At 34.8% G+C, this 12407-nt stretch overlaps 1 protein-coding gene across 4 annotated transcripts in view; it reads right to left on the bottom strand.

Moving 5' to 3' along the window:
• Positions 1 to 662: 662 nt before the first annotated feature.
• VAPA (VAMP associated protein A) overlaps positions 663 to 12407 on the bottom strand; it is a 38993-nt gene continuing 27248 nt past the window's right edge. For 2 of the 4 annotated variants that reach the window (XM_084887767.1, XM_084887765.1), the window contains exons 5-7: positions 10184 to 10318; positions 5410 to 5583; positions 663 to 1405 (exon numbers count right to left, since the gene is read on the bottom strand). In XM_084887767.1, the coding sequence (XP_084743893.1) occupies positions 1247 to 1405; positions 5410 to 5583; positions 10184 to 10318 (468 nt within the window). In that variant the 3' untranslated portion in view covers positions 663 to 1246. The remainder of the gene's footprint in view (positions 1406 to 5409; positions 5584 to 10183; positions 10319 to 12407) is intronic. The other 2 variants (XM_084887768.1, XM_084887766.1) reach the window with 1 other exon arrangement.

Below are 12407 nucleotides of genomic sequence, written 5' to 3'. Positions count from 1 at the left end.
TTTTCTGATTCCAAAATTTTCTATGCTAATACATATGAAATAAATGCAAACCCTATAATGCATATTTATACTAAAAACGTGTTTCACACAGATAAGTTTGCAAAGAATAATGGCATTTCTCACAAAGAAGATTCCCAAGGCTTGCTCAATAACAAATTTCTATAATGGGAATTTACTTTGAGTGTTGAATTGGGCAGGAAAAACACCTACTTTTAACTCTTTTTTTTATAAAATATTATATAGGGAATTATTAGGCTCATTAAAAAGCACTTGACTAGAACAACCAAGAACAAGTCTTTCTTGAGAAGATAAAAAAGAACCTGTTTAAAATGGGATAAACACAATAAAGCCACAAGGCATACACATAAACTGAAAAAAATTACAACACTTTTATCCTCATGATATTTGCTTATTTTATATTATCTTGACGACAAACTAATTATGATTTTCCAAAATACCAAAAGTACCTTGAAATTTATCAATTCCTTTCCTTAATAGAATGAGGACTTTCAGCTACAAACATTGTAATATCTGGAAGGGTTTCAATTTGAGTTAAAATTATGCATTATAAATTTCAAATTATCATAGAGTGGACTCCCTGGTATCCCCTTCTAATGACACAACAGACACAAACAAGCTATCGAGCAAGAATCTGTTAACAGTTTTATTTTTTTTTTTTATGTTAAATACCATGGGACAGGATTGTAAGGATGAAAAATTCAGTCAACAACTGCCTCACAAGGGATAAGAAAAATTCTGCCATGATATTAGCAAAGGTAAAGGAGAAAATTTACACTGTAAGAGGCACCATTTCCCCACAGAATACCTCTTGGCATTTCCTGAATGAGTGGGATTAGCAATCTAAATAAATCATATTTCAAGAGGTAACAGCAACAGATAAAATTTAAAGGATTATTAAAATAACATTTACAAGACTCTGAACAATTCTTGAACTCTTATTAAAACCACAAAGAAAGAACAATTCTTTATTTATGAATTTCATAAAGGACTGAATGTGCAACTGACATCTGCTAGTGATGATCTGGTAATATACAATTTGTCCTGGAGCCGAACGAGTTGGTATTTATCGTTTTCTAACCGTAAGAGATCAGTAAAGGCAAAGCCTATATGACGCTGTACACACAAAAATGGTCACCGTGGGCCATACTACCAATGAAATGGTAGGTAAACAAATCATTTTCTGGTCAAGAGAAAATAAAAGAAATAGCACTCTGCATGCTTCACTCTACAAGATGAATTTCCCTAGAAAGAATCCAATGAAAATGGCTGCAATTACAACAAGAAGTGAAGGAAGAGGACTGGTGACATTATCTCTGAAAGATGCAGGTGAGGTCGATCCAGGTTTATCCGAGTGTGCTACCTTTCTGAGCCTTAAGCCTTCATCCTAGAGAGAAAAAATATATGCAAACACAAAAAAAGGTTTTAAATATAAATATGCACATAATAAGACTACTGAGCTAAAAATCAATAGACAGTATGCATGTGGTTAAGGATGGGAATAAAACTAACTGGTATAAGAAAACTAGTATCTAGGGTGATGCAAACAACCTAAAATTGGTTCCTAGGGAAGGCTACACAATTCTATAAATTTACTAAAATCATTGAATTGTACACTCGCAATGAGTGCCTTTACAGAATGTAAAGTATACCTCAATAATGCCGATTTTAAAAACTGAAGCTAAGAAATACAATCTTAAAAGCATGAAAAAGCAGATACGGCTGTATATACATAGAAGGAAAATCCCATTAAAATTAATACAATTAAAGTGTTCTGTGCATGCACTTATTTCCAAAGTGGCCCATAGTATTTTTACATTGGTTACACCTGTCCTAGCCCCACCAGCCAAAGACTACCAGAAACAAAACTGCAGTCTGACAGATTTACTCCCTCATTGCAAGCAGAGCACCCTCTAGCAGAGGCACAGGTAATACCTCACCGAAGAGGCAGGCCTTGATAAGTTCAGAATGAAATTTAAATAATCGTGTTTTGATATGCTCCAAGCAGAAGGGCTGTGTGTAAAAGAGCCAGCATTGGATCTGAACTGCAAAGTAGACACTGAATTCTGTTTCTTTAGAAGTACAAATTACAAGAGATGTGAAATGTTGTATAAGAAACCCATCCAAAGCTCTGCACCTGGACTAAACAGGGAGGCTGCTTCTCTGCACCAAAGTGACTCTGATGCTCCAGACAAGAGTGGGCTGCTTCGTTCTTACTGTTATGATGGTTTCACATAGCACATTTTCTGAGTCTATGATTTAGGGGACAATGTTTCTCATTAAGACAGCAGTAGTCACTCCAAGTAGGAGGTTGTTATTGCACTTTATCTGCTGCAGTATTTTGGGGAAAATACTGATATCTGTACCTGGTACCTAGGCAATTAGCTTTGTCAACCAGATGAATAACAGGCACATTTTTATTTCCTCAGAGCAAGCTAATTTTTATTTTCTCACACTATTTCCTCTAGTGTACCAGGTAAATGAGTTCACCTGATGTCATACCTTTTTATTTGCATTACTACATTTTCTGAGTATTTGTGGTTATTTTTGATATTATGCTAGTTAATCTTGTGTGGAGAAATAGTGATTCCCAGCAAGAACTTAAAAAAATGTTCCTGCCCTAGCCGGCTTGACTCAGTGACTAGAGTGTCAGCCTGCGGACTGAAGGGTCCCAGGTTCAATTCCAACCAAGGGCACATGCCCGGGTTGCGGGTTCAATCCCAAGTAGGAGGCGTGCAGGAGACAGCCAATCAATGATTCTCTCTCATCATTGATGTTTCCCCCTCTCCCTCTCCCTTCCTCTCTGAAATCAATAAATTAAAAAAAAAAAAAAGTTTCTAAGTGATTCTGATTCATGAGGTCTGGGGAGGGGCTGGCCAGGTGCATTTTTAAACAGCTCTCTGGGAGATTCAGATAAGGGACAGATTAAGAACCACAGAGATAGAAGCCCTGGCCGGTTTGCTCAGTGATTAAAGCAATGGTCCATGGATGGAAGGGTCTCAGGTTCCAATTCCTAGTCAAGGGCTCGTATCTTAATTGCAGGTTCAATCACTGACCCCTGTCAGGTGCATGCGGGAGGTAGTGTCTCTCCCTCTCCCTCTCCCTCTCCTTCCCTCCCCTTTCCCCTCTCTCTAAAAATTAATGGAACAAAATATGGGGGGGGGGCAGAGATCAAGAAAGTTAATCTGGCACCAAATTATGAAGGGCCTTATGTAAGAAAGACTGAAATTGATTCTATAAACCAGTGGTCTTTTTATCTTTTATCTTCTAGACAGCAGAATGTTTTTTTTCAAGTAACATCTCCTAGAGAACATCAGCCTATAAAACAGCTGATGGAATTAAGTCTCACTCGCCTACCTCCCTGTTGACTTTTCCTATTTTCAGCCCTGCCCTACCTGTGCCAGTCCTACCCACCAGTCCCACTTCTCTTCTCCCTGCCAAGAAATAAAGTGGTCTTTTGAACAAATACACTGAGCATATTAAGGAACATAACTTTCATCAAAGAACACAACTGTACTAGTCATGGCAGACAAAGTAAAAGTAACAAAAACTGCATGACGTGTGAATATGAAATGGAGATAATTTTTCCACTATGCAAACAGGTGGGGGTGGGGGGGGGGGGTCTCTAAGTTTTTAGTAGGACATTAAAAAAGTAAAAATAATTTTTCTGGCTATCTCTTCATATTCCTTAGTATGAAGAGATAGCCAGAAAAATTATTTCAACACATTATCAATTTAAGATACAGTGCCTCTGATTCAGAAAGTAGTTCCTATGTGCCCGGCTCTGTGGTTAAGCGTCGACTTATGAACCAGGAGGCCACGGTTCAATTCCAGTTCAGGGCACATGCCTGGGTTGCAGGCTCGAGCCCCACTGGGGGGGCATGCAGAAGGCAGCCGATCAATGATTCTCTCTCATCATTGTTGTTTCTATCTCTCTTTCTCCCTCTCTCCTTTCCTCTCTAAAATCAACAAAAATGTATTTTTTAAAAAAGTAGTTCCTTTATAACACTTAAACAGAATAACCAAATGTAGATCAAGTTCCATAATACAGTTTATTTACTCATACATTTTTGTATCATCTACTTTGATACAAAAAATTCAAAGCCTTAAAAAGAAATTTAAAGGTATTCAAATCTTGCAATAATTACTTGTGAAAGACTATTAATAAATGCCATGAACATTCAAATTAGTCCTCAATTCACCAGTCTGTTCATTTATTCATTCAAATCTACTCATGTCTTCTATGTGCATGTGCTATGAATGCAAAGATGAATCCACACACACAATCCTTGCCCCCAAGGAAACTACTGCCCACAAAAGAAAGAAACACCTCCAACAAGTAACAGGTGTGATGGAAACAAAGGAGATATCATTCCTAAACAAATTTTCTTTTCTTTTTTCTTTCTTTGGAGGGAAGAGTATCCTTAAAAAGGTTACACTAAAAATGACAAGAAAGAAGTACCAAGAGATGAAAATGCATGTCTTTGCTGCGAGGGTAGGGACAAGAATTCAAGGCATTCCAGTCAGAGAGAAGAACTTAAGCTAAAGCAAGAGAGGTATAATAAAACAGAGAGGATTCTTCGGGAAACTATAGTCCAACACATCCCAATACAAATATAATTTTAACTTCAAATGTGAGCCACATATGTAATTTCAAAGTTTTTAGTAGGACATTAAAAAAGTAAAAAGAGCCGAAACCGGTTTGGCTCAGTGGATAAAGTGTCAGCCTGCAGACTGAAGGGTCCCAGGTTCGATTCTGGTCAAGGGCACGTACTTTGGTTGTGGGCACATCCCCAGTGGGAGGTGTGCAGGAGGCAGCTGATTGATGTTTCTCACTCTCTATCCCTCTCAATTTCTCTCTGTAAAAAAAATCAGTAAAATATATATTATTTTAAAGAAAGTAAAAAGAAATTGGCAAAATTACTTTTAATAATATATTGTATTCAACCCAATGTAACTGAAATATTATCTCAATATGTAATAATACAAAAAAAAGACATTTTACTTTTTTGGCATAAGTCTAAGAAATCAGTGTGTATTTTCTACTCACAGCATATCTCAATTCAAATTACATTTCAAGTGCTCAACAGCCCCAGATGACCAGTGGCTGGCTACTCTATGGACAGCGGGCAATTCATAAGACTGGGGCACAGAATGTGAAGAGTACAAACAAGAGAGGAAGCTAGCAATGCCTAGAAAAATGAGAAGTCATGGTAAAACTGTCAAAAGAGGCTGGGAGTGGAGAACAAAGGACAGGACATAATAAAATTGGGGAAAAGGGGGGAGGGGGAAAGTGACCAAAGATAAATTTAAAAACTGATAAGATGGCCTAATAATATTCACATATCCTATGCCTTCATTTAAATCAACGAATTTTCAAAATCAACTTACTCTCAGGTATCGATTTTCTTCTGATAGCTTCATCACTTCTCCCTGAAGTCTTTTACATTCTTCCATGAGTTTCCTTGTTTCAGTGTCATTGAGTGAAACACTATGTGGTTTTGGCATGGGTCCATCTTGTTTAGATGCATTCAGCGGAACAGCTTTGCTAGGTTCCATATCATTCTGTATTACAAAGACAGTGGAAATTTTTTTAACTGACCAAATCTCTTTACTGGTTTTAAACAAATAAAATTTAAGCTCCACCAACTTCTTTAAAAAAAAAAAATTACTTAAAAGTTTTGACAATTTTCAATTAAGAACTTTTTTGATAGCAAATGTTATGGTCACCTGTGACCAATTTTAGAAGGACTAAAGCAATAAATGTTAGCAGTTAGATAAGAAAATAAGCCCACTCCCTCCTCTACTCCCATACCCTTTGCACTTACCTCTACCAAAGCACTTATCATATATCATAATAATGTATTTTTTAATGTTCTTTCCTACAATACTTCAAAAGCTGGAAGAGCAAGAGTCATTTCTCTCTATATTTACCCCTTAACCCAGCACTTTGACCAACAGTAGTTATTCAATGCAAGCATGCTGAATGATGACAAGCAAATAGGAAGGTCATTTTTTTTCAGTGCTCTGAGTCTGCAATTCGAATGAGTTTCTGGGAGGGTAGGGGGAAAACCTAACTTCACCAAAGAACTTATATGCATATATGCATAACCCATGGGCAGAGTAAAGTGTGGTGAAGGCCTGGGAAAGGAGCAGGAACAGGATGGAGGGGATCAATAGGCAGGAGATGTGAGAAGACATTTTTAATACTTTCAACAATAAAGATAATATTTTATAAAAAAAAATAACTTCAATTAAAGGAGGAAAAATGACTGAATGATATAAACCTTCAAGGGGATATACTGAACATAAACATATCATGGCAAAAAAAAAAAAGGAAAAAAGAAGAAAGGTAATCCCATGATCTTAAACTCAAACATAAATGATTCTTTCAAATAATATCACTGTTGTTTTAATTCACCAAATTCAATATGGAATCACAGTACATAGACACTTCTAAAACTATGAGCCCCAAAAATCTTAATTCTTACCAATACTTATCCATTTGAAACTAGTGGCAAAAGTGTGAAGATAAATATCTAAAGCAGTACCTAAGTACTCCTGAGCCTGTGATCTAAAGTGCCTCCATATCCTTCAATCCTAACATCATTTATCTTAGCACTACAACATAACAATATTAGTGCTAGTGATCTTTTTAATTAAACTTTTACTTGCTTAAAATTTAATTTTAGATTAAAAAATATATGAACTTTTATTAACTTTATAAACTTCTAACAAAAATATTTCCAAATTAACTTTACTCATTAATGAGATTGTAATTACAGAGTACATCCCTATTAAATCACCCCAGCTCCTAAATTTGTATTAAGTGCAAATAAACTGTTCAAGGGGCAAAACTACAATAGTATTTTCATATATATTTTCATATATATATATATATATATATATATATATATTATATTATTTATTTTTTATTGATTTTGTACAGAGAGGAAGGGGGAGAGATAAACAGTTAGAAACATCGATGAGAGTCATCGATAAGCTGCCTCTTGCACACCCCCTACTGGGGATATGCCCGCAACCAAGGTACATGCCCTTGACCGGAATCGAACCCGGGACCCTTCATTCCCCAAGCCGACACTCTATCCACTGAGCCAAACCAGTCTCGGCAAAACTAGTATTTTCTTATAAAGGCATGTGATTTGATCATTATGCCTAAATCCATGTGAAACATTGTTATAATGAGGCTGTAATGTACATTCTATAGTATTTGACCTGGATTTTTTTCCATTTTTCTTAGAAATATTACAGTTGTGAATGATTATTTTAAGAAGGCTACTTTAATTTTCTTCTGAGTTTTTCTCTTGCTGGCTCTCTTGTTCTTCACCCTATCCTTCCCTATCCCCAACTAATCCCATCTCCATTATAAAAAAAAAATGTTTCAGATATATTTTGCTTTCCACCATATTATTTCTTATTCATTTCCTTAACAGTAATTATATTTTAAAATGATTTTTCAAGTGTGTTCAAATTCCAACCTACAACAAGTCCAACTTCTGAAAACGAGGGTGGCATGTTGCCTTCCTCTGTAAAAAAAGGCAATAGTCAAAAATATCGCAACTGAGAAATCTTTAGGTTTTGGTTAAGACTTGGAGAAAAATATCATGTTCATATCAAAAAATTGCCTAAAAAATTAAAAGGAGATTCATGAGGCCAACAAGTGAAGAGGAAAAAAAAAATTATCAAACTCTTCACAACTGGATTTTTATTTTTAAATCAATTCTTGAAATTTCAGAAAATTTATAATTGAGAGGAAATTACCTCCCATTATCTCATCAACCCAACTACTATTTATGTTATCTTCCAATATTTTTTCATAAGCACAATTTTTTAAATTTTAATCTTTATTTAACTATATGCATATCTTTATTTTAAATGACAACATATGTCATTAAATATTATATCCTGTGCTTTACCAAAATTACTTGAACATTTCACTCAGACATTTAATGGGTAGCTTCCTACTCTTTGGGATATTTAATGGGTTGCTTCCCACTCTCTGGGATTTAAGTAACATGTCGTCAATAAATATCTTCTTACAGTGGCAGAATTAGATTTTCTTTACTATAGAAATTTTTCTTAATGATGTTACATTGCTTTTATAACCAAAAGAAGAAATGTCATAACCAACTTGTGCAGTATAAACGTAAGATTAGGAATGCAACAGATACAGTGAAGCTTAAACACATTTCAAGAGTGAGCCAAGTCAGTCATTGTACAAGTTACATGGAGTGCAATTGTATCATGTACTATTTAGGGCCCCTACAAACCAGTCAACATACATAAGAGATGCAAAGAAATCTAATTTATTTATGTATATTTGAAATATAAGCATTATAACCTAACTTCGTTGGGGATTAAAAGGAGGGGTGGGCTGAGTCATTCATGTAGTAACAATTTGAAGAGCCTGATGAGAAACACTAAGGCTGCTGTGACTTTAAGTATATGCTTCCATTCAGGAGCTCCATTAGTGAGGTTTGGCTCCAGGAAAACAGCTTGTTCTTGAGAGATGCTTCAGACTGGTCCAGAAAGTGGAGATTGGTTGTTCTAAGAACCATGAAAAAGGCAAACTAGAGGAATTCAACAACATGCTGCAACACTTAGGAAATTGATGAATAGTAACATTACATTAACTTTTTTAATGCTGTAACTTAGAATAAACTAAAAAATCAAGGCCATAATATCAATTAAGAAAATGTACACTACCTTGTACTTTTACCAGTTTTATATTATTTAGCCTATCCGCAGTAATCCCTTCTCCATCTATGAAATGAATTTACTTATGTTTTTTTTAACAACTTTCAGGTCCAATATTCTAAGTAATTCCTATTGGGGATAATTAGATAAAAATGAGCTAGGGATTGGAACTTGAGAAAGGTAAAATATAAGGCAAAGTAGCTTTTGCAATGAAGTCTTGGGAAGGACTTTTGCAATGAAGTCTTGGGAAGGGAGCTAAAGAATGTAAATATGTGACTTTATTCTTGTGACTATTATGAGTAAGGGGTGTAAATATATAAAAGTTAAAGCCTAGAGCTAAGACATCAAACCGTTCAGAGGCATAATTAAGGTCTTATCCTTGGAAAAGACAGTATCTGAACAATAAGGTTACTGATTATATAGTAACAATCAATTCTGTTACTCTAGGTTCATCAATAACTAATAATGATAAATTTACATAAAGGATCATTTAAAACAAATATTTAATCCTCACTTGAGGATATGTTTATTGATTTTAGAGAGAGAGGAAAGGGGAGTGAGAGAGAGAAATAGTGATGTGAGAGAAAGACCATTTAGTTGGCTGCCCTAGGTGTTCTGACCAGGGATCCAAACCCCAACCTTTTGGTGTACAGGACAACGCTCCATCCAATTGAGCTACACGGCCAAGGACAGGATCAGATGTTTTAAACCAAACATATTCTCTGCAAAGCCAAATCAAAGCATGAGAAACCTATTCACTGTAGGGTTCCTGGGGTTTCCAATAAGCAAAAAATGCTGAAGGAATCATACAGCAACCATTACACTACCTGCAAGTGTACACACACACACACACACACACGAAGATATAATATTAATAAATCCAAGTATGACCTAAGATCTTTGGGGCTTATACCACAAATTCTCCTACCATGGGGCATTTGTAAATAATCATGAAAATTAAAAAGGTGTTACTATTATTTGTTATTTGATAACAAACATAAAATAATTTCACTTTTTAAATATATATATAAACACAAGTACTTGCCTGGAAATCAATGTTTGCCAGCTCCTACCTTGACTGCCACACCTGCTAGTCTATTCAGATCTGCACCTAACTCCCTTTTTAAAGGATGCTCCCAAAATCTCAGTGACAGGGAAAATTATAGCAATTTCATATTAATGTTCAAACTTACATGTATTCTGCTCACTACTGAGATTTTATTAAGTGTTAAATTAATAAATTTAATAATAATCTGTGTGCATTAAAGAGAATAATCTGTGTACATGATTTTTAAGTGAACTGTGGTTCAGTGATCTTAACCATAGTTGAAAAGTTCAATTCTATTTATTTCACATAAAAAACTCACAATACCACGTATGGTAATTTACATTAATATAACCAGTAAAACTAGTAGACTCCTATTTCTGTTAACTCCCTAAAACAAACCTTCTGCTTCTCCTGTTTGAACACATTGAGTCCCTTGGGGTCATTCTTCGTGCTATAACTGGAAGGAGTTGCACCTGGCTTGTTGATGATGCTTATTGAAGTGACAGCTGGAGCAGTCCCTGGTGGAGTTATACCCTGAGGTGGCATGGGAAACATATTCTCAGATTCACACCAAAGTCTGGGTTCTCCTGCATGGTATTGGGAATGACTAACACAGAAATCATTAGGCTCTAAAACATTCACATTTTATTCTATAAAAAGGTGTTATACATAATAAATATTAGTAATAAATAACTATGTTAACTATGAACATTTTAAATTATTTCCCAAACAAAATTAGCTATCATCAATTTGTATTCTGTTCACAAATTAAATGTATATATCTTACTAAATTTATGCTAGCCTCATAGTGTCTGAAAAAATGAATACCTTCACCAAAACCTGTTTGGCTCAGTGGATAGAGCGTTAGCCTGCGGACTGAAAGGTCCCAGGTTCGATTCCGGTTAAGGGCATGTACCTTGGTGCGGGCACATCCCTAGTAGGGGGTGTGCAGGAGGCAGCTGATTGATGTTTCTCTACCATCGATATTTCTGACTCTCTCTCTCTCTTCCTCTCTGTAAAAAAATTAATAAAATATATATATTTTTAAATGAATACCTTCTAACTTTGTGGCTCTGAATTTTACTAACCAATAGCTGTCAATATCTAAACAATAAACACTTCATATTTTCTTACCTTTGATAACATTCAACCTGAAAATTTTTTTAAGTTAAATGAATTTTTCCCCTTGAAGTTAAAAAACTAAGTGACTTATAAACCTCTTCTGTACTTAATGCTACCATCCCTCCCCCCAAATACACACACACACACACACACACACACACACACACAACCTCCCTCTCCCAAGACCAATAAATAAATTTAAAATGCACATAATATTCCATTATATCATTATCTCCATTCTCTTATCTTCTCAAATTTCTCTCATGCGGATAAAAATATTACAAAAAAAAAAAAAAAGGAACAGACTCTGAAATAATACTTATTGGTAACTAGGTTATTGTATATAATAACTAAGAGAAATCTATCTTACTTAATAATGCACTATCCCCAATCTGTTCTTTGTCTCAATAGAAAAAAAAATGTATTATTTATTCATAAAATGTCTATACATAAAGTCCCCTGAAATGACCTTTTCTTGACAGTCCTTCATTCTTCATTAAGACAAATTATTGTTTTTTCCTAGAAAATGTCATTAACAGATGTTTTATATATAGGGCATAAACAAAATCCAATACATTTCTTAAAATTGGGAAAATGTTAAGTTGAAAAAAAAAAAAAATTGAACCCAAAGTATTGGTTATAAATATTCAATCCTGAAAAAAAAACACTATTACTAATTGGACATTAGACTTAATACAGAGTTGACAGTAACTAAAAAGAGCTAATAATTCAGAAAGCCTCACTTAATAAAATATAGAATAGTCAATGTTTTAATATCATCTGCCTCCTGCAAGAACCATGTTGAATGGTTCTCAGTATGAGCACTGAACATAACAATTGAACTCCATGGGCCACTAATTTACTGAAATATATCCAGTCAAAGACTGTTCTGTAGGACTAGGGAGACCACACATTTCAGTGTGCTTAAAGGCAGTATTAGCTAATACCTGTTATCCAGGAATAATTATTAATAGTTCTACCTTTTATTCCAAAGCCAAAGGGGTCCTTGGATTCCTAGGTAACTCTTATCTATGATACAAATTAGACAGCTATTTCCCAAAAAGAAGCCCACATTCTGATGATGGTTCACATAAATTAGAATTCTTCTATTAAAAAAAAAAAAAAAAAAAAACAACTTCTTTGAACTATAAAAATAAAAGCATGGACTCACCATTATACTTCTAAAACTGGCACCTTTTTTATTCTACAAGATTGACAATAAAACTTCAACATTTATATAACTAATATCAAAGTCCTAAAAGAATTGACAAAAATCAATAAAACAACATAGCTTTTTCCACTATCTTTAGAATATGCACATGTCCAAGAAGAGCATACCTAAAAAGATCCAGATCCTCAAACAGATATATAATATACTTCAATTAAATGCCCATCTACTTGTTGGAAGGGAGGTGTGGGGTATAGGAAAGTGGGCAAAGAGCTGCAGGCAGAGATAGGTTTGAGTGGGATGGGTGCTTAACATAAAAAACAAAATGGTAAA

The sequence above is a fragment of the Pipistrellus hanaki genome, assembly GCF_964339955.1.
Source record: "Pipistrellus hanaki genome assembly, chromosome: 6".
In the NCBI taxonomy this organism is placed as follows: domain Eukaryota; kingdom Metazoa; phylum Chordata; class Mammalia; order Chiroptera; family Vespertilionidae; genus Pipistrellus; species Pipistrellus hanaki.
Note: the sequence above shows the minus strand (reverse complement) of the source record. Positions and strands in the feature narration are given on the sequence as shown.